The 26,648-nt window shown below is 35.9% G+C and overlaps 5 protein-coding genes and 7 non-coding genes across 19 annotated transcripts; 1 reads left to right on the top strand and 11 right to left on the bottom strand.

Moving 5' to 3' along the window:
• The first annotated feature begins 1,100 nt into the window (after window positions 1-1,100).
• LOC109007892 (jacalin-related lectin 19-like) lies at window positions 1,101-3,880 on the top strand. 4 transcript variants are annotated; one of them, XM_018987768.2, is made up of 7 exons: window positions 1,104-1,663; window positions 1,889-1,957; window positions 2,050-2,118; window positions 2,212-2,262; window positions 2,371-2,493; window positions 2,582-2,797; window positions 3,233-3,880. In XM_018987768.2, exons 1-7 carry the CDS (start codon window positions 1,661-1,663, stop codon window positions 3,602-3,604), a joined length of 903 nt encoding a protein of 300 aa, XP_018843313.1. In that variant the 5' UTR covers window positions 1,104-1,660; the 3' UTR covers window positions 3,605-3,880. The 4 variants fall into 4 exon arrangements, with proteins under 4 accessions (XP_018843317.1, XP_018843316.1, XP_018843323.1 ...); XM_018987772.2 differs by lacking the exon at window positions 2,212-2,262 and having other exon boundaries at window positions 1,101-1,663; window positions 2,050-2,100; XM_018987771.2 differs by lacking the exon at window positions 2,050-2,118 and having other exon boundaries at window positions 1,102-1,663.
• Window positions 3,881-4,563: 683 nt separating this feature from the next.
• On the bottom strand, window positions 4,564-7,656 carry LOC109007891 (eukaryotic peptide chain release factor subunit 1-3). The gene is made up of 2 exons (XM_018987767.2): window positions 7,347-7,656; window positions 4,564-6,346 (listed from the first exon to the last, which is right to left on the bottom strand). Exon 2 carries the CDS (start codon window positions 6,313-6,315, stop codon window positions 5,002-5,004), a length of 1,314 nt encoding a protein of 437 aa, XP_018843312.1. The 5' UTR covers window positions 6,316-6,346; window positions 7,347-7,656; the 3' UTR covers window positions 4,564-5,001.
• A 987-nt stretch (window positions 7,657-8,643) lies between these two features.
• LOC109007896 (60S ribosomal protein L28-2-like) lies at window positions 8,644-11,040 on the bottom strand. Of its 3 annotated transcripts, none has more exons than XM_018987784.2 (4): window positions 10,927-11,040; window positions 10,650-10,815; window positions 9,422-9,585; window positions 8,644-8,959 (listed from the first exon to the last, which is right to left on the bottom strand). In XM_018987784.2, exons 2-4 carry the CDS (start codon window positions 10,795-10,797, stop codon window positions 8,819-8,821), a joined length of 453 nt encoding a protein of 150 aa, XP_018843329.1. In that variant the 5' UTR covers window positions 10,798-10,815; window positions 10,927-11,040; the 3' UTR covers window positions 8,644-8,818. The 3 variants fall into 3 exon arrangements, with proteins under 3 accessions (XP_018843329.1, XP_018843331.1, XP_018843330.1); XM_018987786.2 differs by having other exon boundaries at window positions 10,650-10,805; window positions 10,927-11,018; XM_018987785.2 differs by having other exon boundaries at window positions 10,650-10,811; window positions 10,927-10,993.
• On the bottom strand, window positions 9,176-9,265 carry LOC118344132. The gene has a single exon (XR_004797897.1). It is a non-coding gene; the product is annotated as a small nucleolar RNA R24 (small nucleolar RNA).
• A 1,362-nt stretch (window positions 11,041-12,402) lies between the features above and the next one.
• LOC109007895 (60S ribosomal protein L28-2-like) lies at window positions 12,403-16,365 on the bottom strand. 2 transcript variants are annotated; one of them, XM_018987782.2, is made up of 4 exons: window positions 16,258-16,365; window positions 15,992-16,157; window positions 14,595-14,758; window positions 12,403-12,790 (listed from the first exon to the last, which is right to left on the bottom strand). In XM_018987782.2, the coding sequence occupies exons 2-4, from the start codon at window positions 16,137-16,139 to the stop codon at window positions 12,650-12,652; spliced, it is 453 nt and encodes a 150-aa protein (XP_018843327.1). In that variant the 5' UTR covers window positions 16,140-16,157; window positions 16,258-16,365; the 3' UTR covers window positions 12,403-12,649. The 2 variants fall into 2 exon arrangements, with proteins under 2 accessions (XP_018843327.1, XP_018843328.1); XM_018987783.2 differs by having other exon boundaries at window positions 15,992-16,147; window positions 16,258-16,337.
• LOC118344129 lies at window positions 13,009-13,100 on the bottom strand. The gene has a single exon (XR_004797894.1). It is a non-coding gene; the product is annotated as a small nucleolar RNA R24 (small nucleolar RNA).
• Window positions 13,274-13,365, bottom strand: LOC118344127. The gene has a single exon (XR_004797892.1). It is a non-coding gene; the product is annotated as a small nucleolar RNA R24 (small nucleolar RNA).
• LOC118344126 lies at window positions 13,553-13,644 on the bottom strand. Its single transcript, XR_004797891.1, has one exon. It is a non-coding gene; the product is annotated as a small nucleolar RNA R24 (small nucleolar RNA).
• Window positions 13,835-13,926, bottom strand: LOC118344128. The gene has a single exon (XR_004797893.1). It is a non-coding gene; the product is annotated as a small nucleolar RNA R24 (small nucleolar RNA).
• Window positions 14,117-14,208, bottom strand: LOC118344131. Its single transcript, XR_004797896.1, has one exon. It is a non-coding gene; the product is annotated as a small nucleolar RNA R24 (small nucleolar RNA).
• LOC118344130 lies at window positions 14,344-14,435 on the bottom strand. Its single transcript, XR_004797895.1, has one exon. It is a non-coding gene; the product is annotated as a small nucleolar RNA R24 (small nucleolar RNA).
• A 1,228-nt stretch (window positions 16,366-17,593) lies between the features above and the next one.
• On the bottom strand, window positions 17,594-24,706 carry LOC109007897 (uncharacterized protein At1g51745). Of its 2 annotated transcripts, XM_018987788.2 has the most exons (5): window positions 24,346-24,706; window positions 23,829-24,182; window positions 20,504-21,552; window positions 18,930-19,109; window positions 17,594-18,812 (listed from the first exon to the last, which is right to left on the bottom strand). In XM_018987788.2, exons 2-5 carry the CDS (start codon window positions 24,020-24,022, stop codon window positions 17,998-18,000), a joined length of 2,238 nt encoding a protein of 745 aa, XP_018843333.1. In that variant the 5' UTR covers window positions 24,023-24,182; window positions 24,346-24,706; the 3' UTR covers window positions 17,594-17,997. The 2 variants fall into 2 exon arrangements, with proteins under 2 accessions (XP_018843333.1, XP_018843332.1); XM_018987787.2 differs by having other exon boundaries at window positions 17,594-19,109.
• Window positions 24,707-26,648: the final 1,942 nt, after the last annotated feature.

The raw sequence follows: 26,648 nt of genomic DNA, 5'->3' as shown, positions 1-26,648 counted from the left end.
GACCTGTTTACTTTCAAAACTTACTAATCCCCCCTTTCATCTACTAGCAACGTCAAATCTAACGGAAACTGTCTTCACATGCTGCTCATGTGTATAATATTTACGACAAAGATATAATGTTTATCTAATTTATTATAATTGACCATATAAAATATAAAATAATATATGCTCTCAATTAATAATAAGTCATATCAATTAATAATAAGTCATCAAACCGGATAGAACCAATCACCCAATAAGAGTTAATAGTCCTTAATGGCACCTGCTTTGAGCAAAACCTAACTTGCTCATTGGTACAAGTGATCGCCAAAATTTAAACAATAGTCCAGTCCTATAAGATTGAACATTGGATGATATATCCGACTCTATTAAAGAAACAATGTCAATTGCCAAAATAGCCATACACATGCCCATGCATTTGCGCATATAAAAGGCTTTTATAAATTCATTAATGCAATGTAGGCACATCACATTATTGGATAAAGTTGCATTTATTCTCTCCGCAACCAAAGAAAATTGTGATAGGCAACAATGCCCACCATCATGTTATACAATGAATGTTATTCATCTTCGATATGTTCCAGTCGAGCAAGTAAAAACGACTTTCCTTCTCTTGAATATATCCTCCTTTTATCTGGGTCGATCTCGCATTCTTGTATTGCATGCAGGTCAGATCTTCGACAGGTATGTCGAATAATTTGGAGGATTTGAGAAGTTTTAATTGGATAGTTGTCATTTTGCCTTTACAAATTCAATCAGAAAAAGATCTCCCCTATCAACTTGGAACCAAAATATAGTGTTATGCAAACAACATGATTCCTAGTCTTTAGCTGATGCCGCAAACAGAATCTGATACTTCCCAAAAAGGATGTCCCACTCGTTCTCTATATATAGCATCATTTTGTTAAATATTAAAAGTTAGAATCCAGTACATTTATTTTTTCTTTGAGAAATGTAGTGAGGTATTTATATATACTTTGAGTGTTGGACACACTTGCACATGTAGAATGACACATGTCACTCTTAATTTCCTTCCTAGCCATTACACCTGATCACCATTTCCTATAATATTGACCGCATACCCTTTATTCACATACTTGATATCATTCTATGAACTCAGACCTATCACTTCTTCCAATACAACCCTTCACATTTCTAGGCAATCCTAATCATTTCTCGTGTGCAAATTCATACCCCTTCTTTTACTCATGAAAATTCATGCTTATCTTGTTAGAATAAGTGTGAGAATGCTATAGAACCATCTCCACACCCCTATATATACCCTAGGCCAACTTCCAAGCAATTCATTCCCTCATATCCCACCAAATATTCCCAAAGAGAGAGTGATATCTAGTTTTGCTCACCTTTCCTCTATCTTGTTCAAATGTTGTCCTACCCAAGTTATTTTCTATATTGATGTATTGTTTCTATCAATAAGAATACATTTTTCCTTTAGTTTGATCTTTCTTCTATCTTACGGTAGTGAGTCCTTGGACCAGTGTACTTTTGTTACACTACTTGAGAATTGGTTGTCTCATATATATTGGAAACCATATTTCTCTTCACCTACCACACACTGCCACCACCATTCTCCCATAGCATCTCTCTGTTAAGCTCTACAGTACGCTTGTTCTCGTTTCCAGTCATATCAAATCCTGTCATGGTAAGAATCAAATTTTCTGTAGTTTCGAATTCAATAACTTCATTCTATCTTTGATTATTTTTGTTTTATGTTTCTCTCCTTTTGGATTAATTTTGATTAACGTGAGTTCCAGCAACAAGTGTCGACTGTTCATTCTGTTTTTCAAAAGGTTGTGTTTTTTCATAGATTTTTGTAAATCTTGAACAAGTGAATTTTCGACAAGAAAAATGGTTTTTTTTTTTGTAGGAAATTGGCAAGGGACGTGGGGCCAGCTGGGACAATGGGATCTACCATGGAGTGAGAGAAATCACTCTGGTTTATGCCCTTTGCATCCTTTTTTCATGAATTTTTGAAAATTTTGAACAAGTGAATTTTCGACGAGAAAAATGGTTTTTTTTTTTTTGTAGAAAAGTGGCAAGGAACTTGGGACCAGCAAGGACGATGGGATCTACCATGGAGTGAGAGCAATCACTCTGGTTTGTGCACTTTGCATCGTTTTTTCATAGATTTTTATAAATCTTGAACAAGTGAAATTTTCGACGAGAAAAATGATTTTTTTTTTTTTGTAGGAAAGTGGCAAGGAACGTGGGGCCAGCTGGGACGATGGAATCTACCATGGAGTGAGAGCAATCACTCTAGTTTATGCACTTTGCATCGTTTTTCATAGATTTTTGTAAATCTTGAACATGTGAATTCTTGACGAGAAAAATGGTTTTTTTTTTTTGTAGGAAAGTGACGAGGAACGTGAGAGTAGGAAAAAGAAGAGCATACTGTCGTTGGGACTATGGCGAGGATGTGGTGGGCCAAGCTGGGACGATGGGATCTGCCATGGATTGAGAGAAATCACACTGGTTTATGCCCTTTGCATCATTTTTTCAAAGATTTTTGTAAATATTGAACATTTGAATTTTCAACGAGAAAAATGGTTTTTTTTTAAAGGAAAGTGGGAGTGGGAAAAAGAAGAGCATACTATCGCTGGGACCGTGGGGAGGAAATGGTGGGGCCAGCTGGGACGATGGGATCTACCATGGAGTGAGAGAAATCACTCTGGTTTATGCCCTTTGCATCGATTCCATTCGTGTGCTCTATGATAAGAACGGTAAGCCTGTCTTAGCAGAAAAGCATGGAGGCGGAGGAGGTTATAAAACGGCCGAGGTTAGTATTATAAAAGGACACTCTATTTCAGTTTTTATTATTATTAGAATAATTTTATTTGAAATTCTTTATACCCCACATCATTTAAGTGACATAATTTAATTTAAAAAATAAATTTTAAAAATTCAATCTTTCAAATCATGATAAGTCATGTGGATGATGTATAGTGTAAAAACTTTCAAATATTATTAATCTTATTAATTAGGACTGTCGCACTCTCTTTGAAAAAAGTGTGATCTACTATTAAAAAAATAATTTTTTTTATGTAAATCTTAAATTTATCCATTTTTTTTAAATAGAGTGTGCATGACTTACACAACTTAAAACTACAAACATCTTACAAATATCTTGTGATTTTCAATGAAAAACCTTAATTTCCATGAACATTCAAAAGCAATACCTATTACCTACCAGTTTTGCATGCATTCCATGCAGATAAAGCTGCAATACCCAGAGGAGTTTCTAGTGAGTGTGAGCGGGCACTACTCTGAGTTTAATGGGAGCCAAGTGATCCGATCACTGTCATTCAAAAGCAACAGAAGAAACTTTGGGCCATTTGGAGTGGAAGAAGGGACGCCATTTACATCCTCCATCCATGGAGGAAGTATCGTGGGTTTCTATGGCAGGAGCGGTCGGTACATAGATTCCATAGGGATCTGGGTGTCATGTGTCGAACCTACAAAAGATATCCTTATGTTTCGGAAGTCACATGTCCAATTTGCAAAAGTCCAGAGGGTTCCTCCAATGGCTCCCCAGGACTATTTCAAGGGCTTCTGCGCCGTGCCCTCGAGACATAAAGAAACCTAAGCTCATCACCACACTCCATTAAAGCCCTTGCATCCACTTTTGGTGCTTAAAATAATCTGTATTACACTTGTTGCAGTTCTTCCATGACAATTTAAAGAGATTCAAGTGGGAAATAATGTTTAGTGTCAACTCTCCATTTTCTCTCTAGCATGCATATAGATTCTGCAGGTTATAATTGTCTACTCGGTCAACTGTTTACAGCTAAACTTATAAATCTATACCTATCGGAACTTGTTCTTCCTTTAGATGATTAATGGAAGTATGCTTTTGTGGGAATTTTGCAGAGCCTGCTGGAAGACATTTTGCAAACGTTATCTTATTTTCCTTTAAAATACTGTGGTTCTGATGACGAGGAGTACATTGGGACTGCTGCAACGCATTTGGATACCAAAATTATGCAATTTTCCTTCAGCGGGTGGTAATTATGAACCATTTTAAGTAATTTCAGCCATCGAAAAATAAAAGATATGAAAGGACTGGATTTTATCAAATTTTGCATGCAATGACACTAAACTTCTTCCAATTCAGTCTGGGCTGAATTGAAACCTCAACCAAATTTGATTTGCTAGGAATACCCGTAATTGGTCTGTTTTGTATGATTCAATGGCTTGGTTTTTCACACCTCAGAAGGTTTTAAGACTTGATACTCCCTCCATGAAAAGTCAGAACATCAAGATGAGAACCATGCTATCCATTCATTCGTAGAACCTTCTGAGACTAAAGAATAACTTCGGCCATGCATATAAAGCCCCGGGTCCTGGAGTGCAAGGATAGCACAAAAAATTGTACGAAGTTGATCTTGCAATTCCATCCCACCAAAAAGAGAGAAATGATGCTACAGTTTGCCACCTAGCATGCATCAAACCTGACCTCTCTGCCAACGGCAAAGGAGGAGAAATTTAGCCACCTGGATTTAAACCATGAAGACAAACAAAACTATAGCATACTTGATAAGATAATTCAAACAAGACTTTGTTTTAGTACCATGGAAAAGAGTACTTGATGGGTCCAAATTTCTTCAACATTATTTCATCACACAACAATGGCAAGTTTCACGCAACTAAAAAACAAACCATCCAGGTCCTGGATTAAAAACTTCTCTCTCAATTCTACCTCGAGGAATCACAAACTGTTTTCGCAATAGAGGAAAGGTTCTCAAACACTGCAGAAGAGGATCCAGGCAGGATAGTGACCGGAAAAATTTTTTAGGAAACATTACCGAGTTAATATCATTACACATCCAATGGAAGAGAAGCAAAATAAACTCTGAACAAGTGAAATCACAGACTGTATTTTCGAGTCTCGCAGGTAGCTGCAGCAGCAAAGACGTCATTGCACCTGGTGCAAACTTTCACAACATCCTCCAACGAGTGCAGTAACCCACAGGCAATCGACACTTAATCCGAATCCTCGTATACTTCACCATCATCAGATAACTCATCAAAGGATCTCATATCAAGCTGGTAACGAAGTATACCCCCGATCCCACCAAACCCTCTGCAAAATTGTGATCCCTCTTGAGATTTGTTGGTAACAAATTCAAGTGTGCAGCCAAACCGCTTATACTCATTGGCAAACCACTCAAGTAAGGACATCTTCTCCTGAACTTCCAAATCCGCAGAGGTAGTTGGATCCCGAAAGTTGCTCTGATCGGCCTCTTGTTCCTTGTTCAGGTGCTTTATTATTATCTCACCAGTGGTGCTGTGTTTCAGGACATACCTATTAATGTCCAAATTTTCCCAAACAATAAGTGTTTCTACAGCACCCATTTCTAGAGCTTTCAATGTGTCCTCTACACCAAAGACATATTTCCCAGTATCCTGGCTGATCTCGTCAAAATATTTCCCAATGAGGCGTTTCTCTTGTATAAACTTCACATTTGACAGGATTTCTGATGAAAGCTCAATAGCTTGATTGAAACCATTTTCGCCTCCATAAGAAACATCAACCACATTCAATATCTTCGCCTGCAATCGAGGATCAAACATATCTGACTGACTCAGCTCAGTTTTGAAGTCGGCAGAACCTGCAAGTATTAGCCCAGAAACATTAGGCTGACTTGTTGCAGGATTAATGAAGAATTGTGTGGCAAGTTCTGCAGTCTTCCTCACATAGTTGTGCCGCTTTTCCATCCGAAGACGAGCAAAACGCAGAGCTGACTGCCCTCCTCTTCCATGCTTCTTTGGTAGATCAACTGTGAATTTATGAAGAACCTCTCGTGTGTTTCCACTCAATGTCCCAAAAAGTGTGCCATTTCCATCCATGACAATAAAACCAAACTTGTCATCAGACTCTAAGAGTTCATTTAGGGCTTCTGTGTGAAACTTATTATCACAGAGGTAGAGTGATGCATTTATAGGCTTGAAAGGCTCGAAGTCAAACGTGACCTTCTTTTCCTTCCCATCATCAGTAACAATTGTTCCAGTATAAAGGACAAGCCCATTGGGAGGAACCTTATTATAAAGCTTCAGCCTCTGTTGAGCAGAAGTAATGGCGGCCAAAACCGACTGACGGTTGACTCTGCTTTTGATGTTTGAAGCAGTTCCAAATTCATCACCCAACATCTTAGTCACACGAGATATTTGATCACGTGGAGGCATTATAAGAGATATCATGCTGGTACCATTGCCTCTTGCAGCTTCCAGGGCTTTGATCAACTTCTTGATTTTCCATATCTCAATATTCTTGTCCGTTTCATGACCATCAGCCATTGTTTGTTATGATAGACACAGCAATACCAGCCTAGAAATATGTGTAAGTTAGAAAACCAACTTATTTAATGCCAAAAAAGGTACTAATATTTTTTTTTATAAGTAATAAGAAGTTTTATTGAATCAAGTAAATAGGCATAGCTCAAGTACACAGGAAGTGTACAAGAGAAAATGCCTAAATACAAGAAAAAAGGTACTAATATCAAAGACCCAAGGCTTGGACATTAAAACCTACAAATTATAAGAGCAGAAAGAGCACAAAAGCACACTTTGTACACTACGGTCATAATAAGTTCACTCATATTATGAATGATATGTTAACAGTACTTCACATCCGAAAATAAGGTGCGCAGACTATTCACATATGTCAGCCTTTTTTTAATATTTTTTTTTTTTGCCCTATCTTCTATGATTTTTCATCCTATTCTCTGGCAACATAACATTATTCCGCGACAATATATTATTACTAGAAAGCCTATTTAAATCAAAATGAATCTTTCCACAAACTTGAAATTCCTCTTTTTTCTTTTATTGATTTAAATCACTGTCTTATTCCTCTTCCCACAAACTTTTAACACTATTTATAGCCATATTTCAGTATGGATTTTACATGTATGCAATTTTTTTTTTTTAAGTAAAAGTATTATATATATATATATATATATCAACAGGGGTAACCAAGTACTGGATGTATATATACATGTATGCATCTAGGTAGATATTAAACAGGAATATGCCATACAAATATGAATAGACAAGAAGCTGGCCATTAAGTTGTCAAGATTATTTAACAATTTACAACAACTAAGAGACAAGTTGATGGTAGGATAACAATCGTACAATCGTGGTGAGATTTCCTGGTGAGATTTTATCATAATCGTACTGTCGTATCTTTTTACATGGTTTTGGAAGTTGATGGTAGGATAACATGAAAGCAAACCAGATCGAAGATAGACCTTATACATGAACAAAAGAAAGAACCAAATCGTAATAGCACCCAAATAATAAAGAAACAGTTACAAGTTTTATACCTCAACGGTAACCACGAACTGGAAGAAGTGCAGTCTCCAGCTTCCGTGGAGGCTCCCTCTCCCTCTCCCTCTCACTCTCAAAGTTGCTTAGTTGCTCTTGCTGGGAGCTAGGGTTCTCTTCACTCCTCTTCTCGAATCTCTCTCTCTATTTTTATTTTTTATTTTTTATTTTTTGGGGTAGATTTACTGATGATATTGGGGGCCCAATCCAAACTTTATGACCCAATTAATGCTTTATTCTCCCCAAACCAATAAATCTGAGCTATCTTCAAAATAAATAAAAAAATAAATCTGTGCTAGACTGGCTTATTTAAAATTGAAGACTAGCAAGGGCTTCCGGGCAGATAATCTCTCTCTCTCTCTCTCTCTCGACAAAGGAACGTGATTCTTCGTGCCACATTTTATTATCCAAGTCACGTAGAGTTATGAAATTATTTTAAAAAATAATATTTGTAGGGAGTAAGTCTCACATATTTTTTTTTTAAATATATATAAAATTTACATTAAAAAAAAATTAATTTCTTAAAGATAGATCTCTCTTTTAAAAGAAATGCATCACGCCCGCTCAATCCATTACTGTAACTAACAAATTTTAAATATATAAAACTACTTTAAATATATTACTCTTAATAGAAGTGATTGAAAAAAAACAAAATTTAAGACAAAATAACATTATTTTTCTTGATATCTTAACATTTTGATTATATATCTTTCATTTCTTCGAGATTTTTATGCGTTTAACAAAGTTTTGCAAGCCTATCCATATCCTCCGGTAGCTTTTCTGGTTATACTGAAATCTCCATGACGGAGAAGCAAAGATCAAAGCATCCACGCTTTGCGACGTCATTCTTCACGGCCTCTCCGTTGTTTAGAGAGAGAGAGACAGACTTATTTACCAACATGGTCTGTTTTGGAGGCTTTCTTGGACTGCTGATCGTTGCAGCTAAATGCCCAGAGCCATGTACTGCAGCAATAGTTGCTCAGAAAATATATGCACGAACTTATGAGGCTAGAGAACCAAACAAGGCAACTAAGGGGCGAGACAAACCCACACCCAATTGATTTTCGACAATCCATGGCCAGATGAAATGGTCTAAAATACCTAGCACAAAAACTATACGGAATAGGTTGGCCGATAACATGCTACATTATGATGGCGGTTTGAGGTTTTGAAATATCTGTAGTCTTTACCAATAATCTAGTCTGGTTATCACGGCAGACTTGAGATGCTAGCACATTGGTAAAGATTGCTAAGACACCTAAAATACGGCCTAATTTTTTACTCACCATCAGCAAATACGAGGAATGAACTCATTTACTCGTTTTACTAGTAAACTTCAGAATTCAGCTGCCCAAAAATGAAAGTATCAGTCTATTAAAAAAAAAAAACATCTCGAGAATAAGAAGGAAATTATGCTGAGGAGAATCAAAACCACGGAGGAAGCACACTACAATTTATGAAAACCCCTGGCTCATTTCCTACCGTAAACTCTCACAGCCTGCCTGTTCCTCTTCTTGACACCAGATTTGGCAACTTTGAGGCTCCTGTGCACAGCACTCAACCTAGCAAGGGCGGCTTTCTTTAGATCAGGCCTGTAGTAGTTATTTGCAACCTGTAACAAGTGAATATTTACAATCTTAGAATATAGCCTGGCCTTAATTGTCACAGCATTGTACGATTGAGAACCAAACACTATGCCGAATATAAAGGTGCATGGGCAAACAAAACATTTATACGATTAGCAAAGAACATGGTAATCAAATGACCTTGATGTCCTAAATACATACACGAGATGAGATACAGTGCAGCAAAAAGTTTTTTGAAGACTGAAGCTCAGAAGCCAAGCGTAAAGTACATTTCATCGAGAAAACCATATTATATGGTTTCTTCTTACATGTTAGTGGCTCATCACAGCGTAAAAAGGAAATTTGGGGGCAAAAAATAGATCAAGATTTCGGGAGGAGATAAGCTTCCAGTGTCTTACCTCAACATCTCTGAAGAGACAAAGTACTTATATATGTAAAGATCCCCCCCCCCCCAACCAAATCTAAAAGGACCTAGATTCTAAAATTACCTGGTTGGCCACTGCATTTGCCATCCTGCGGAACTCCTTTTTCATCACGGACTTGTGAAGTAAAGCAGCAGGCTTGTTCTGTTTCTTGGTCTTGGTTGTAGCAAGCAACACTGATCTATCTTTGCCCTCAGGTTGAATGGTAACTGTTTTCTTGTTTGCCAAACCTGATACATCCCAATAAAAAGGCACATTCATGAAACATGCATATAGATCCTCAACTACTCCTACCCACCAAAGATAGCTCAAGTCACATTATTTTAAAAAATAAGTTATGCTTCAAGAAAATCAGAACCATACGACATTTTAACTTGGGTTCTAAAACCTCAGTTCCGGCCACTTCTTCCATGAATTCCTTAAGACTTCCAATATAAGAACCAAAATTTAAATGAAGAGGGATTCGCCCAAGTTCTCATTGCATGTTTCAATAACACAAACCATGTCTGTTGTTCTCCTAGGAACAAAATATTTTCAGATCTATGGGAAAGGTCCATGAATTCTCAAAATAATCTTCTTTCTATATAGTAGACTGCTAAAAAAGATGTAAAAACTTCAATTTAGCTAATATCCCACCGCCCTTCTGCACCCAAATCATACAGAAACTCTTACATTAAACTTAAACTAATTTTATTTAAAGTACATAGAACTTGAACTAGTCGGCCAAACTTGAACTATATCTGCGGAAACTCGCTGCAACTCCCATTTCTACAAATTACGAAACCTAAATAATTCTGAAAAATGAAACTTTTCAAACTTTTTAACCGTAATATCCTCCACTCCACATACTCGGAAATGAAACAAACATAACATTCATTCATAATCTTCTCCAAAAATTTAGTTTCTCATGCAGTTTGATAAAATCTAAAAATTAATAAATCAATATTTAATTGTCTCTGAAACGAAAAGATACAGATCCCTAAAGTACACAAAAATCATAAAGAAAAAGCTTTCCTATCCTTTTTCTTCTCACAGCGCAAAACAAAAAAAATAAAAACGCGGAGTTTGCCTTCATTATCTCTGAAACCAAAGAGACAACAAAATGACCACGGTGACCCTACTCATGACGACAACGAAAATAATCTGACACTTTAAAAATAAACAAAATCAAGACTAAAACAACAGTGTAAGTAAAACCAACACAAGAAGAAACCATCCTATTTTTTTTAATTAAAAGTGAGAATCTATCCTATATGTTTCCAAAACTAAACATAAAGCCAGCGAATAATCTAACCAGAGTGCTTGTAGGAGTTGAGGTTGTAGAGGTTGTTACTCTCCTTGCTGAACTGCACGCTGGCCGTTCCATTCCCAAACTCCTTCACCAGGAACGAGTTGTTCTTCTTCACCATCTCCCATATCAACTGCCCGGGTACTGTCGCCATCTCCTTCCCTGCACCTTGCTACACCAGATAGAAACTCGCTCAGAAAATAACGCTGGGTCCAAATACACATCCACAAATATATAACGATATAGAGAGAGAGAGAGAGAGAGAGAGAGAGAGAGAGAGGACCTGTTTGGTTCTGTTTATGAATCGGCGGGGGGGATTTTGGAGGGCGGAAGCGAGGGATGGGTTTATGTTGCTGTTTATATTGGAGCCCTAATTTTCTGCACTATTTTGTTGGACTGGGTGGGCACGGTTCATTTAACTATATTACGTCCATGTCCTCGGAAACTCATGGCTCGGGAAGGAAAAAGTTGTTTCGATTTTACGACAATTTGTATGGAAATGATAATATGCTATAAGCCCAAAAAAAAATATCAACGATGGTAAAGTCTAGAGAGATAAGTTTCATGTAAATTTTTTATAAAAAAAAAAAAGATTTCATTAAGGGCTTGTTTGGATTCAAAGATTAGATTAGATGGTTTTAGATAAAAAATGAAAGTTGAAAAAAATTATTATTTTTTAATATTATTATTATTTTAAGATTTGAAAAAGTTAAATTATTTAGTATATTTTATGTTAAAATTTGAAAAAATTGTAATAATGAGATTATACACTTTCAAATGGGGCCTAAACATGAATAATTTTTTTATACCTTCGAAATTGGATCAATCTTTTTACAAAGACTTGCAAACTTGCCAATTTAAAATTTGTAAAAATCAATTCTCAAACTTATTTACATTATTAATAGATTAAAAAATAACGATGGACCTACATTATCCTTGATTGGACCAGTCTTGCATGCAGTAAAAGGACTTCCAACAACAAATAGCCTTAGATATGATTATCATTGGATCAAAGTCTTGCCCAACTCAAAAGAAAAAGAAAAATATTGGCGATTAAAATGTATGGGCCCATCCTCATCAGCCTCGGCTCACCTCTTGATCTCTGCCTTCAAATTGTTGGAATCCATATACCTCAAGAGGATTTCCTGGTTCTACAGTTCTACTGAAATCTCCATGAAGGAGAGAAGCAAGCGACCAAAGCGACCATCCATATGTTTGTGGCAGCTAAATGCCTAGAATCTATATGGTGCACTCGTTCCTTTTTTCTTTTTGGATAATATAGAGTTACTACCCATCTCCTACCAACCCTACCCATCTACTACCCATTTATCACTTAATAGTATTTTTATTTTTTTATCATTTTATTTTATATATTTTTTTAACATCCTTAATCATTAAGAAAAAATTAAAAAAACATATAAATTTATTAAGTGTCACTTCTTTAACCATTACATAAAATTAAAAATTAAAAATTAAAAAAAAAATCAAATACAAAATAAATTAGTAAATGAATAGTAAGAGGTAGTCCTATCATTTTCCCATTTTTTTTCCACTTCTCTTTTGAGACATATGGTGCACAGTTGATGTGAAAACATTAGCACGAATTCTCAGGGTTAGGGAACTAAACAAGGCAACTAATGCTTGTAACAAACCCATTTCCACTGACATGACTTTTGAACAATCAATGGTCAGATTCCTTTTACACAAGTATGTCAGGATTTTAGTATAATATCATGCTCCACAATTATGGTTCGAGGTATTAAATGATCTTCACATCGTTCTTCAAAAGATCAATCTAGCCGGAATTCAACTAGCCCAAAATAAGCACATCATGATGTTAGGTAAAAAACGACTACATCTCTTGTCTATTAAACCCAAAAAAAAAAAGCATCCCAAGAATAAGTCACCACAATGAAGATGGAAACAAAAAGGGAATCCAGAATAGTAGTGTGGAGAATCAAGACAACGGAGGAAGAAGCACAATACAATTTATCATAACCCCTAACTCATTTCCTACCGTAAACTCTCACAGCCTGCCTATTCCTCTTCTTGACACCAGATTTGGCAACTTTGAGGCTCCTGTGCACAACACTCAACCTGGCAAGGGCGGCTTTCTTTAGATCTGGCCTGTAGTAGTTATCTGCAACCTGTAATTCGTGAATAACACACGATTTTAGAATATAATCTGGCAATAATTGTTGCAGCATGGATAATTGAGAACCCTTCTGAATAGAAGGTCCAAGGACAAATAATGCATATACACGATTAACAAACAATGTTATAAGGAACACCGTAATCAATCGAGGTTAACGTACCAATACATACAATATCAGATACAGTGCAGTGAAAAACTGTTTGATCACTTGAAGCTCAGAAGCCAAGCGTAACAAGTACATGTCATCGAGAAAACCATATTATAAGGCTTCTTCTTATATGTTAGTGGCTCATCACCGCAGAGAGTTGAAATTTGGGGGAAAAAACCGGATAAAGATTTTGAGAGGAGGAAAGTTTCTAGTATGTCTTGTGCACAAATCTCTGAAGAGACATAGTACTCAATCAAATTTTGCCGAGGGCCTGTGCACCCACTGCCAATAAAAAAAATTATGTAAAGAAAAACTGTTTGAACACCGGAAGCTCAGAAGCCAAGCGTAACAAGCACATTTCATCGAGAAAACCATATTATAAGGTTTCTTCTTACATGTTAGTGGCTCATCACCGCAGAGAGTTGAAATTTGGGGGAAAAAACCGGATAAAGATTTTTGAGAGGAAAGTTTCTAGTATGTCTTATGCACAAATCTATGAAGAGACATAGTACTCAAATATGTAAAGTACTCAATCAAATTTTGCCAAGGGCCTGTGCACCCACTGCCAATAAAAAAAATATGTAAAGAAAAACTGTTTGAACACCGGAAGCTCAGAAGCCAAGCGTAACAAGCACATTTCATCGAGAAAACCATATTATAAGGTTTCTTCTTACATGTTAGTGGCTCATCACCGCAGAGAGTTGAAATTTGGGGGAAAAACCAGATAAAGATTTTGAGAGGAGGTAAGTTTCTACAATGTCTTATGCACAAATCTCTGAAGAGACATAGTACTCAAATATGTGAAGTACTCAATCAAATTTTGCCGAGGGATTGTGCACCCATTGCCAATAAAAAAAAATTATATAAAAAAAAACTGTTTGAACACCGGAAGCTCAGAAGCCAAGCGTAACAAGCACATTTCATCGAGAAAACCATATTATACGGTTTCTTCTTACATGTTAGTGGCTCATCACCGCAGAGTTTTGAAATTTGGGGGAAAAACCAGATAAAGATTTTGAGAGGAGGTAAGTTTCTAGTATGTCTTATGCACAAATCTCTGAAGAGACATAGTACTCAAATATGTAAAGTACTCAATCAAATTTTGCCGAGGGCCTGTGCACGCATTGCCAATAAAAAAAAAGTATGTAAAGAAAAACTGTTTGAACACCGGAAGCTCAGAAGCCAAGCGTAACAAGCACATTTCATCGAGAAAACCATATCATACGGTTTCTACTTACATGTTAGTGGCTCATCACCGCAGAGAGTTGAAATTTGGGGGCAAAAACCAAATAAAGATTTTGAGTGGAGGTAAGTTTCTAGTATATCTTATATACACGTCTATGAAGAGATAAAGTAAAGTACTCAAATATGTAAAGAAAAAAACTATTTGAACACTGGAAGCTCAGAAGCCAAGCGTAACAAACACATTTCATCGAGAAAACAATATCATACGGTTTCTTCTTACATGTTAGTGGCTCATCACCGCAGAGTGTTGAGATTTGTGGCCAAAAACAGGATAACAATTTTGTGTGGAGGTTCTTACCTCCACACACTGAAGAGATAAAGTACTCAAATATGTAGAAACCCCCCCCCAAAAAAAAAAAAAAACAGAAAACCAAATCTAAAAGGAACCAGCTTCTGACATTACCTGGTTTGCCACAGCATTGGCCATCCTGCGGTACTCCTTTTTCATCACAGACTTGTGAAGCAAAGCAGCAGGCTTATTCTGCTTCTTGGTCTTGGTTGTAGCAAGCAACACCGATCGGTCTTTGCCTTCAGGTTGAATGGTAACTGTTTTCTTGTTTGCCAGACCTGATACATCCCAATACACAAGCACATTTCATAACACTTTCTTTTTTTACAAATCCCTTTACATAACAACACATAGAAGACCCTGAATTACTCCTACCAACAAAATGGATGGTTCAAGTCCTGTTTTCTCTTCTTTTTCATAACAAATAGTTCAAGCCATGCTAAGAAACATGAGAAGATAAAAAGTAACTCAGAACCTTGAGACATTTTAAACTTGAGTGCTAAAACTTCGTCAAGAATTTTAATACAGAGCAACAAAAATTTAAATGAAGAGAAAATTCTGCAATTTCTCTCTGCATTTTTCTAGCACATTTTTAAAATAAGACACTTTAAGAGAGGAAATGCAAAAAAATGCATCTTCAATTCACTCCAAAGACCCAAAAATATGTCTTTTTGGACTCCAGGAACAAAAATATTCCCAGATAACAGGTATCAGACAGGTCAAAGGTTTAGCAAAATAATCTTCTCTCTATATAGTAGACAGCTTGTAAAATAAAACTCAATTTCCTTAATATCCCACAACCCTTCCCTGCCATCAAACGGAAACTAGTACATTAAGTTTGAACTAATGAGCCAAACTTAAAAAGACATCTGCGGACTCGTGCTGCGTCTCCCACTTCCACAAAACCTAAATCATTCTGAAATATGCAACTTTTTAAACATTTTCTGACAAGTAAAAAAAGTTTCAAACTTTTAACAGCTCCTTTCCTTCCAGAAAAAACACGAACATAAAATTCAGAATTCAGAATCTTTTCCAACAAATTAATTTCTTTAAATTGCAATAAAAAAAATTAAAAAGAATTCCAGCCCCCACAAAAAAGGGGGGAAATGTAGTCAAAATTATTTTATCGAAAACCAAACCAAACCAACACAAATTTTCGATTCCTTTTTCATGATCTAATTGTTACAGACAAAATACAAAACCTTATTTGTTCTTCCGTCAGGGAAAAACCATCTATAAAGTAAGCAAAAAACCAGAATTAAAAGTTTTCCTATCCCCTTCCTCCTCACAGACCAAAACAAGAAAAAAAAAATTGCAGAGTTCGCCATCATTTTCTCTGAAATAAAAGAGACAGCTAGACAATCAAGATGACTCTACTCATGAAAGACAACGAAAATCAATCCAACAATACCAAAATATACAAATTCAAGATTAAAAAAAAAAAGTAAAATCAACACAATCAGAATCCATCTTATTTTTTTACTAAACAGAAAGCCTGCGAATAATCTAACCAGAGTGCTTGTAGGAGTTGAGGTTGTAGAGATTGTTGCTCTCCTTGCTGAACTGCACGCTCGCCGTTCCTCTTCCGAACTCCTTCACCAGGAACGAGTTATTCTTCTTTACCATCTCCCATATCAACGGCCCCGGTACTGTCGCCATCTCCTTCCCTACACCTCGCTACACCAGATCCAATCAATCACTCTTAGATAAAACATGGTAACCAAAGGCACATCACACATGTATATACATACAACAGAGAGACGGAGAGAAAGAGCACCTGTTTCGTTCTGTTTATGAATCTATAGTGGGAGATTTGGAATTTTGGAGTGACAGAAGGGGAAGGGCTGATGTTGTTATTTATATTGGAACCCTAATATTCTGCACTATTTTGTTGGACTGGGTGGGTATGGTCATTTCACAATATTACGCCCGTGTCCTCGGAACGTTTCTATGGCCCGAGCCCCTATACCCTAGTTTGGGAATGAAATTTCGTTTTGATTATACGACAATTCGTATAAGCTGAAAAGGATCAACGATGGCAATGTTTTTGTCGTTGAGTCCAGTAAATCCAAGATTGGTTGAATTTTACTAGGTTTTCTATTAAATAAAAAAAACTTTTCTCATCGGTCACTATTCACTACTCAACATCATATGAAAAACACTCTCACATCCTATAAATAACACTCCTATATCCTATGAAAAAAAAACCTATAGATATGGAGTGTGAAAGTGAATAGTGGCTGATGCACAGAATTCATCTTTAAATAATATTCTTATTTTCTTATGTAACACATCTTAAATAAAAAGTTAAGTTGCAAACACATAAAAGATTGAAACCACTTAATTCTTAAATGTTAGTCATATTAACAAGTGCAACAAAATTTAGAATAAATTATAATAATTTTATCCGTTTTTCAAAAATATGATGCATATCACTTTTTATTACTTTTTTCTTTTAAATTTTTACTTCAATTTTTATTTTAAAAAAGAAATATCCTTGATTCTATTAATAACTCACTTATGGGGAAAAAAAACAGGGCAGTTACAAAGACTACGCCTTAAATAAAATAAAAAACCAAAACCAATGTGCCAAAAATCCAAACTCTATCCTTTATGACAAAAAAAAAACACTCCGGCCTACACAAACTCGAAGCAATTTGCATCCTAAAATAGGAACACCTGATCTGTCTAAGTTAACATTGCCTGTGGTAACGTTGCTATACTTCTTATCCCTTGCTTGGGTCCAAGTCTTGCCTGACTCAAAAGCAAATGTCTACTAAATGCATAAGGCCATGCTCATCACTAATTCAAGAGAATGCAGCGTGTTCAATGAGGCCCATGATCCCATCCAAGACTCTTGCAAAGTTACAGGGAGACAGAGCAACGGCTACATTAAAGAATTTTGATTGCATTAAATACAGAAGTACAAGAGGGTTGAAAAATTGAAATGCCTGGAACAAACGCCAAATTACATTAAAAGATGGTCTAGTTCAGAAGAAATCATCATCACTTTTTATTGTGACCAAATCAAACTGACGAGATGCTCAAAACCAACTTCATTCTTGAGGTTCAAAACTGAAGACAAAGTATCTGGATTCAAAGGAATAAAGTTGTAAAGAAAAAGGCTGATTGCAGTAAATTTCAAAACATGTCTAAAAACCGAGTACACTGTGGAATGAAGTTATTGCCTCCGAATCAACCTGAACCCAAAAAATAATTACCTAATATCAGGTCAACAATACCCAATACCAGATCTTTACATAATGTTACATTATGTACAGAGCCAAAAGCAGCTTCCATTAATTTTACTCCTACAGGTTCTACAAGGAACTGTCATGAAAGTGTACAGAAGGATGCCTACCTTATCGGTAGAATATATGGTGCCGCAGACTGAGCATGGTTAAATAAAACAGCAACGTGGCTGCTGAACTGAAAAGGAAAAAAATAAAAATACCTAAGACACCAAACCAAAGTCAGGTAGAATCCAGCAACTCCAACTCCTCCCCAAGAACCAAATTTATGGGATGCTCGATGTCAACACACGGTGTTGTGTTGACCTTGTCAATCCATTCACTGCTTCGTTTATTCTACTGAATACTACTTTTAGTGGGATACAGGCTACAACAGGACCTTTAGGCTTATCTACCACTGGTTTCTGCTCTTCTTGGGACTGCTTGTGACCAGTCAAGGAAGAAAGTTTCCGTATCTTTTTAGACAATAACCCAGATTTCTTTATTTTTGGTAATTTAACAGGTGAAAAACGTGGCTGCAATGCCAAGTGCTTGGCAGGAACTCTTCCGGATACTGAATTTGGCCTGGCAGCATTACGCATCTCACGAACTTTGAGATTACACTCCATGCTTCTCAACAGATAATCACAATGGCCATCATCCAAAACCTCAACTGTGAGAGGGTGACCAACAATAGCTTTACCATTCAACTTACTCATGAGGGAAACCAATGGCACATGCTGTGGCCGGTAGCTTGCTTTCACTTCAATCTTAACATCACACAGTGAAGCATCAGTGGAAATATTTCTGACAGGAAAATCTGGTATCTGATATCTGGAGTGAACTGTAAAGCGGGACTGACGATACGGAAGTGACCTTTGGGGTGTCAAAGAGCCTTTGGGTGATAGATTGACTTCAGTTATTGGCACTCTTATTTGTGAATCCCTCTGAGACATTTGCTTGCCCCAGTCACTGAAACCATCTACCTGGCCTTCAGCAACTGATTTGCACTTTGCTCGCAAGGTACAATTATATGATGCGAGGCATCCACCAACGCCAGTGCCATCAACTTTCTGATCTGAACCCTCCAAATGCTCTATACCTGCCAAATAAGCATTGGATTCATCATCCATGTCCACATATTTTCTGGAGCCCTGTTTTCTATTTTTACTTAAATGTCTTGAATTCCTCTTTCGTTTTAACTGCCACTTTGAAGTACCTTTCTCTATCCTCTGGCCAATATTATTAATATGAACAGTAGCTGAACTGGTAGAACCAGATTCATTAAGTCCCTCGTTTCTCAACAATGCAGCTTCAGCTAGACTACCTTGACAAGATTGCCTTCCCAAAGCAACATGAGACCTTCCAGATGAAACAGACACGGGTATAGATGAAAAACCTGGCAGACAGATCATATATCAGCACAAGGAAACATTTCTACTCTTCTACACTAGTTTACAATCAGCTGAACAAATATACAGAATGCTTTGTTACACTACTAGCTAGTTTGCATGAAAATAACTCCTGAGAAACTATATGGAACTTTTGACCATGAAAGTAGAACTTGAAACACTCAGCTGACTCATGGATGAATGGCATATGTCCTGTCACCTCTATTATATACCAATGTAAAATAACCATAAGGGGCATAGGCAACGTACAAAGAACGTATACAAGAACGTATACAAGAACACCTAATTACAAGTAGAAAATGAAGGTGTTACAGTCGTGAATTAAAATCCAAAAGAGAAAAAGAAAGTCAAATGTCTCCAGACAAATGCTTGACACACAACATCCGCAGAGCCCAATCAGATATTTCAGGAGCTTTTTTGCTTCTTTTTTTTTTTTTTTCCTCTGGGTAGGAGTTTGATAGCTACAAACAAAAATCCATTGTCTATCAAGGCCTATAAGTTCCCATTTTTTCTGGAACTTCAAATTCACCTCTCTTCCAATGCCATCTAGATTGCCCTCCATCGTGTTGTCACCATTAGGGCATCTAGATGGCATTGGAAAAAGTTAAGTCTTCGTCTATTTAGCATTAATCCATCAATCTCTACCAAGAACATATCACATCACCTAGTACCTTCCTCCACATATCGCACCCCCCATCCCGGGGACCAGCAGGGTGGGTGCACAGCATCATACACATAAATCTTACAAGTGCATATGAACCGAAACACATGTACCTATACAGTTTCCTGCTCAAAGAATATGTATAAACACTTTTTATGTGTATACATACATAAACCTTCTTTAGCCTAAAGAACAGGACTTAACAACGAAATTTTCCATTTTGGCTATCTGGGAAAATAATCCTGAGACCCAGGCTTAAGCCTGCTAATTGGGTGTCTAGGTATGTGAACAACCATCTCAATGTACTATTCTTATTCCTATCTTCCTCTTTGGTGGATTTGTGGAATGGCTCATATTTTGAAGAGGTTGCTTTTGCTTTTCTTCCTTTTTTCCCCCTTTCTCTTGTATATACCCACATACCATAAAGATGCACTTAAGCATTTTTTTTCTTTTCAGTTAACACCCATAATGTGAGAAGTGAAAGCAGTATAATCCTAAACCAGAACAAATATGAAAACGGTAACAAATAACTTACACTGTTCCAAAGAATTTGGTTGTATATATGCAGCATACCTTTCTAACAGACCAAGTTGCAATCAACTAGAAATAATAAAATTTATCATCAATTTGAATGTCATCTGAGCAAGAATGAGAAAGATGGAAAAGAAGATGGTATGCACACTTGATATTAATGAATTTTATCATTTAACTCAAGAATACCTTCAGTGTGTTTTTCCTCCCCAACAAATGGCACATCAAATAACCTATCAGAAGAACCATTCTCAGCTAACCCAGCTGTGCTGGAAATTTCATTCTCCTTAGTCTTGTAAAGGATTTGGGAAGCATCACAGGCATGTTCAGAAGTATTTAAAGGGACTCCATTCTCACACGAAACTCCGGTGCTGTCAGAATTGTTGTTCACAATCACAGATTTCTTTGAGTCATTAGATTCCAGTCCCGAAACCCTGCTATCGGACATACCCTGAAGAGGTGAACCACTTGAACTGGGAAGTTGATCACAAATAACTGGAACAGAAACCATGGCTGTACACTCCAAAACCTTTGTCAATGGTCGGCGACGGTTTTTCCTTTTCAAAAATTCATGAACATTTGCCACTTGAGATCTCTTCCTTTTGAGTGACGGCAAATAACCTTTGCTACCATTGACAGGACTCCCATTAGATATCCAATTCCCGGCACTTGAATCACAGAGTGAAGCACTATCTTGTTGAACTAGATCGAGCATCCCTCCAACCTTCCTTTTTGAAACGACACCCATGCCCAGGTCCTCAAGTCCTCTCATACGCTTAACTCCTTCTGTTCCATCGTCCTCCGAATCATTTGGGGTTCTTCTTCTTCTTCTTCCCAGGACAGATTGCACCTTAGCAGGATTATTAAGATTTGGCTCTTCAAAAGATAAACCAGATTGAGATAACTCGGGCGCTGAATTTGAATTGTCTTCAGAATCACTAGCATCATCACCCCGATCCACGTTTTCTTCAACAGAACGAGACATGCTAGGTGACTCTCTGGCTGAACTACCAAGGTCGCCACCTGAATTATCCCGTTGAAAGAAATCCAAGCGATCTGTGCCAAGGCGAGCACTCTCAATCTCAAGAGCATGGATAATGGCATCTTCCCTCCGAGCATATTTAACTGCTTTTTTATTGGAATTAGCTGCAGAAACCTTTGCCTTTTCAATGCATTCATCATATTCCCCACACCGAAATGCCTTAACCCTCTTAGATTTTTCAAGATTATACCAATCCCTGTACCAACAAACAAATACGTGTCACTATCCACACATGTTAAAAATAAAAGAGAGCTAAACACCACTATACATCATTACAAAAGCAGGAGGGGGAAGAAATCAATCTTCAAATTGATATACCAATTAGTTTTAATTACTCCAACAAATACGTGTCACTAAAGAGATAAATTCGGTGCATGCATAACCAACTCAAAAGTCACATCTAACAGATAAAGAATGCCATCACAACTATAACAAGGCAAATGAAGTACGAAAAATGTGGAATTTTGAGGTCTCAAAAGATCAATAGTGGTAAGTCAAGAAGAAGTCATTTATTAGAGAGCTTAGGAAATCAAAAGGAAATCTTATTTGAAGCAGGGTCTACATCGGGTATCGGCATAGAGACATCAATGGAATGTCATTCGCCTCATGTAACACAGGATAGACCGATAGTCGGTATTACACCCTTGGTCCCCGACGAAACTATGGCTCCCTCGTCAGAATTGAAGGAAAATGTTGTACTGTCGAGGTCTGAAGGAGATGTAGGATCCACTATCACCCTAGAGGCGAAGGGACTTGCTATCACCTCAGAATCTCAAATGGAGAGAACCAATGGAGTTGCTAGAGAACCTATGGGCTTGGCGTTGGTGCCTTGTGTAGAGTCGGGAGTGTAGTTGGATACTGTGTCTGGGGATAACGTTACTCTCCTAGTCTCTCTTCCTCCAATAGCGGACTGGATTCTACCTAAAGTTAACGAGATTAAGCAGTTTGTGGGAATCTCACATGGAGGATGTGAAGATCAATTTAAAGAACTAATCACTGCGATTGAGGCAAGCCACGCGCTTGAAACCAAATCAAATTTCAAAAAAATCAGGGAGTTACAGCGTTTTTCTTGGCCAATCAACTACGACGCTAAGGATGGTAGCTCAACTAGAGGGAAGTCTAAAGGGAAGGCATTGTGAAGATAGGAATCAAGGAGTTGGGATTGGGTGTTCGGGCAGAGTTTTAGTTCTATGGAAAACAAGGGGTTGGGTCGGGTCTGGTGTATTTTGGGTTGTTTTTCCACGAGCTTTTTGGGTCATTTTGGACAAGGTGTTTTCTTGTATACATTCAGTGTACTTGGTTTCTCCTTTTGATATATATAATTTTTTTACTTATCAAAAAAAGGAAATTGTTTTTCAATACTTTAATCCATTAGTCGGTTGTAATTGATTTCAATGGAATGAGATTCCATGAATTTCTTGTATTGCTGAACAAGCACGTTAAGGCGATGCACTTGTATATGTCCCGAATACCTGGGCTTTTGTCTATTCCTTACGATCAATAAAATTTTGTTTACCGATCAAAAAAAAGTTATTTATCAGTACGAGAAATAGTCAACAACAAGCTGAGAAAAAGAAGATCAAGTTTGGCCAACATAACAAGGCAATGGATAAAAATAAAAAATAAAATAAAATAAAAAACAAGGTAATGAATAAACCACATCACAACTGATTGTTTTCGCTTGCTAAAATTTGCATATTCTTTCAAATAGATATGGTTTTTGCACCATAACAGCAATGGCATAACTTTGGAAGGAGGGATGGCTCCTAACAAAGAGGATCATCATGGTGGCAATAGCATGTATACCAAGGTCCCCTTATTTCATAAGCAAGCTTTCCTCTTTGTTTTTCTTTTCTTTGGCCAGGCCCACTTCATTAAAAATAATTTCAATTTTACATAACTCCCCTCCATTTGCAATAAAATTGTAAAATAGTTGTAAAGAGATATAAGTTTATCATTTTCTTTTTCTATTTACCCAAAAGGTAAGAAAAACCCCTTCTGCAAATTATCAAAACATGGGATACGAGAGAAAATAAGAAATCCAGAGAGACTGCATCCTCAGGCCTGCTTCATAAACATTTTTTGTGTAAGAATGCAATGCCAGTTACAATGCGTTCTTTTAATGCATAACAGAGATAAACTTCATAACAAAGAAATGACTAACTAATGCCACTAACATTGACATCTTGCGCTTGTAAAGCAAATTAGCATCGCTGGCCATAGCCTGTTTCGAACAATTTTACTAACAATCATGTAATATGCAACTCCTAAAACGTAAACAAAAACAATTTAACTGGTTGGAACGGTTAAAAAATAATGGCAAAAACCAGAACCTCAACAAAAGCATTACCAAAAGCTCATATCTGAAACCACGCAAACCCGATAAATACTAAGAAAAACGTAAAAACATCAGAGACCCGACCAAGATAAGCAAGGAGGGAAAGCAAGTGTAGAACAAGAAAGAGCACTCACACACTTGCGTCCTCGCGGCCCAGAAGCTTAACGGGAGTCCCCGATCTCGGCGAAACCAAGGAACCCTCAGACAACTCGTCAAGGCCCATTATACGGCCCGGCCACCACGACCCGTTTCGGCGACGGACCCAAACCAATCCGCCCACCGACGCATCAATACCGTTGGATTTAGCCTCACCAGAACTACTCCCCATCTCAGAAGCAACAACAAAGAATAGCTCAAACAAGAAACCCAGTAAAAAGAAAAAAGAAAAATACTGTGATCTCAAGCAATCAATCTTGGCCGTCTATTCTTTAGTCCCAAAATTGATCCAAAGCCTCGGTTTCATGAGCATATGACTGAGCTTCTCAAACCTAACAACCAGAAGCAACAAAACCCAAAAAAATAAATACACAAAAATCATAATATTACATGCAACACAAAACCCGGAAAATAAACCAGAAAATAATCAAACCATAAACTACAAATATGCACAAGGAAAAAAGAAAAAGAATAAAAAAAAAAAAAAAAACTCACAGAGAAGATGGAGATAAGGAACTTTGATTTGAGGATTTATGAAGGAAGGAGATCTTGCTGGAGAGGAAGAACTAAATATGCGTACGGTAATATCTTTAGAAAGCGAGGATCTGAATTTATGTTCTTTTTTCTCTATTTTTCCATCAAGTTTTTTTTTTTTAAACGATTTTTCGGCTATTTCTGCGATTCACTCCGATCTTCTGTAGTTGAGTTTTGTTTTTGATATTTTTTCAAGACCTCGCCTGCGGCTCTCAGAGAGTGCGGATATAGAGAGAGAAGAGAGAGCGAGAATGACTGAACACAGTTTTGTGGGGAGAGAGAGACAGCAAGCTTGGGTGTTTGGGTCGAACGTACCCTTTTGGTATCTTGAGAGAGAGAGCGGGAGTGCTATAGAAAATGTGATGTTTGGAAATAATTTTAATCCGATTTTATCTTTTTTTATCCTTTTTTTTAATATTATTTAAATATACAAATTTTTAAATAAATCATTATAAATTTTACGAATTTTTTAATAAAAAATAATTTAATTTTTTTAAATATTAAAATAAAAATAATATTAAATAATTCTATTCTAACAATCTAATTTTATAATCTTTTTGAATAATAATATTTACAATCATAAAATACATAAATACTGTCACTCTTTTAAAAAAATAAAGAATAAAGATATTATTCATATAAAAAATTTAATTTTTTAATAATAGATTTTATTTTTTTCTAAATGAGTACACGATATTTATACAATACATGATTGTATCTAACATTATTTAATATTTGTATTTAATTTTTTCTCTTTTTTTAAAAAAATTAATAAATATTTAACTTAAATTATCTAATTATTATTCACAAATTATATTATTAATATTTACAAAATTATCTTATCATCTCATTTCTCAAACACCCAAAAAGAAAAAAGGATACGAGTTATGTACAGTTTTATGTGTAGGGTTTGCGAAAAAATCAAAGTTAGACAAATGGAGAAGAATTTACAAAATTTTACAATTCTCATTTTATTTTAATTTGATTTATTTTGCTCTCAAATTTGTCGGTACAGTACATCATCCACTTAAATTGTAAGGTTTGAATTATAAGATTTAAAATTTAATTTTTTTAAATTAAATTATATCATATAAATATTTTATTAAATATATTATCCACACCAAATTATAAATATAATTATTCTTTTAAATTGTAGTTTACCATACTGCATCTAGGAGAGTACTTTTTAGGAAGCATCCATGTGAAAATCATGAACAGCATTTTTTTTCCAAATTTTTTATTTTTCTAGAATAAAAGCCAAAATTCTTTGAAGATTTTATTGAATAAATTTCAGAATCTTGAAAATAAGAATACTAGTGGTTGTCAAATAGGTGCTAAGTATATTTTCGATAAATGATATTTATAATCTTGGCAATTATTGCATATTCTTTTTTAAAAAAATAATATAAGATATATTATTTTTTAATAATATACCTCACTTTTTAAAAATAAAAAAAATGCTAAACAGCCTAAACTTACATATCCTATCTAGTATTCGTATTTAGTATTACTCGTATTTGTCACGCCTTATAACATACACGCACCACATTGTTTATTACCTAACATGTCCTTTTTTATCTTTTTATTCCCAATATTATTACCTTTTACAACACGTGTGCCACTTATAATAATTAAATTCGCGATTTCTTCTTCTCATTTATTAAGGAAATATACATAATTCTTCCGATTACCATCCAATTTACAATCCTCTCTTTAACTCTCAAAAGAATCTTAGATTGTATTTGGGTTATTATTTAATATTTTATTATTAATTTTTACCTATTTTTTATTATTTTTACTATTATTCAATATTTTATTATTATTCTTTCACCACTTGTTTATTATTCAAATATGATTAGATTACGTTTGGATAGTGATGTATTATTTTCAAATATTATGTAAATAGTAGTAAAAATTGAATGATAGAATATTAAATAATAATAAAAAGTATATAAAAATTAATAATAAATAATAATAAGATACTCACTATCCAAACTAGGCTTTAATCTATCATAGACACATGATCGTCCTAATCTCGCTAGACGAGAAGCCTTGCCCCACATTTAAAAGATTATCACAAATATCTTTATTAAAAAAAACGATGAAAAATACATTTTTTCCTTTTACGGGTCATTTTTTGGAAAAAATGAAATAATTATTAGACTGTCTTCTAAGCAAAATTGTTAGGAATTTGTACTTTTGAAAATATAAAATAGGATACTTGGTACTTTTTTTATAGTTTATAAATTATCGTCAAGATTAAT

The sequence above is a fragment of the Juglans regia genome, chromosome 12 (assembly GCF_001411555.2).
Source record: "Juglans regia cultivar Chandler chromosome 12, Walnut 2.0, whole genome shotgun sequence".
Taxonomy (NCBI): Eukaryota; Viridiplantae; Streptophyta; class Magnoliopsida; order Fagales; family Juglandaceae; genus Juglans; species Juglans regia.
This window is presented reverse-complemented; position numbering and strand designations above follow the sequence as displayed.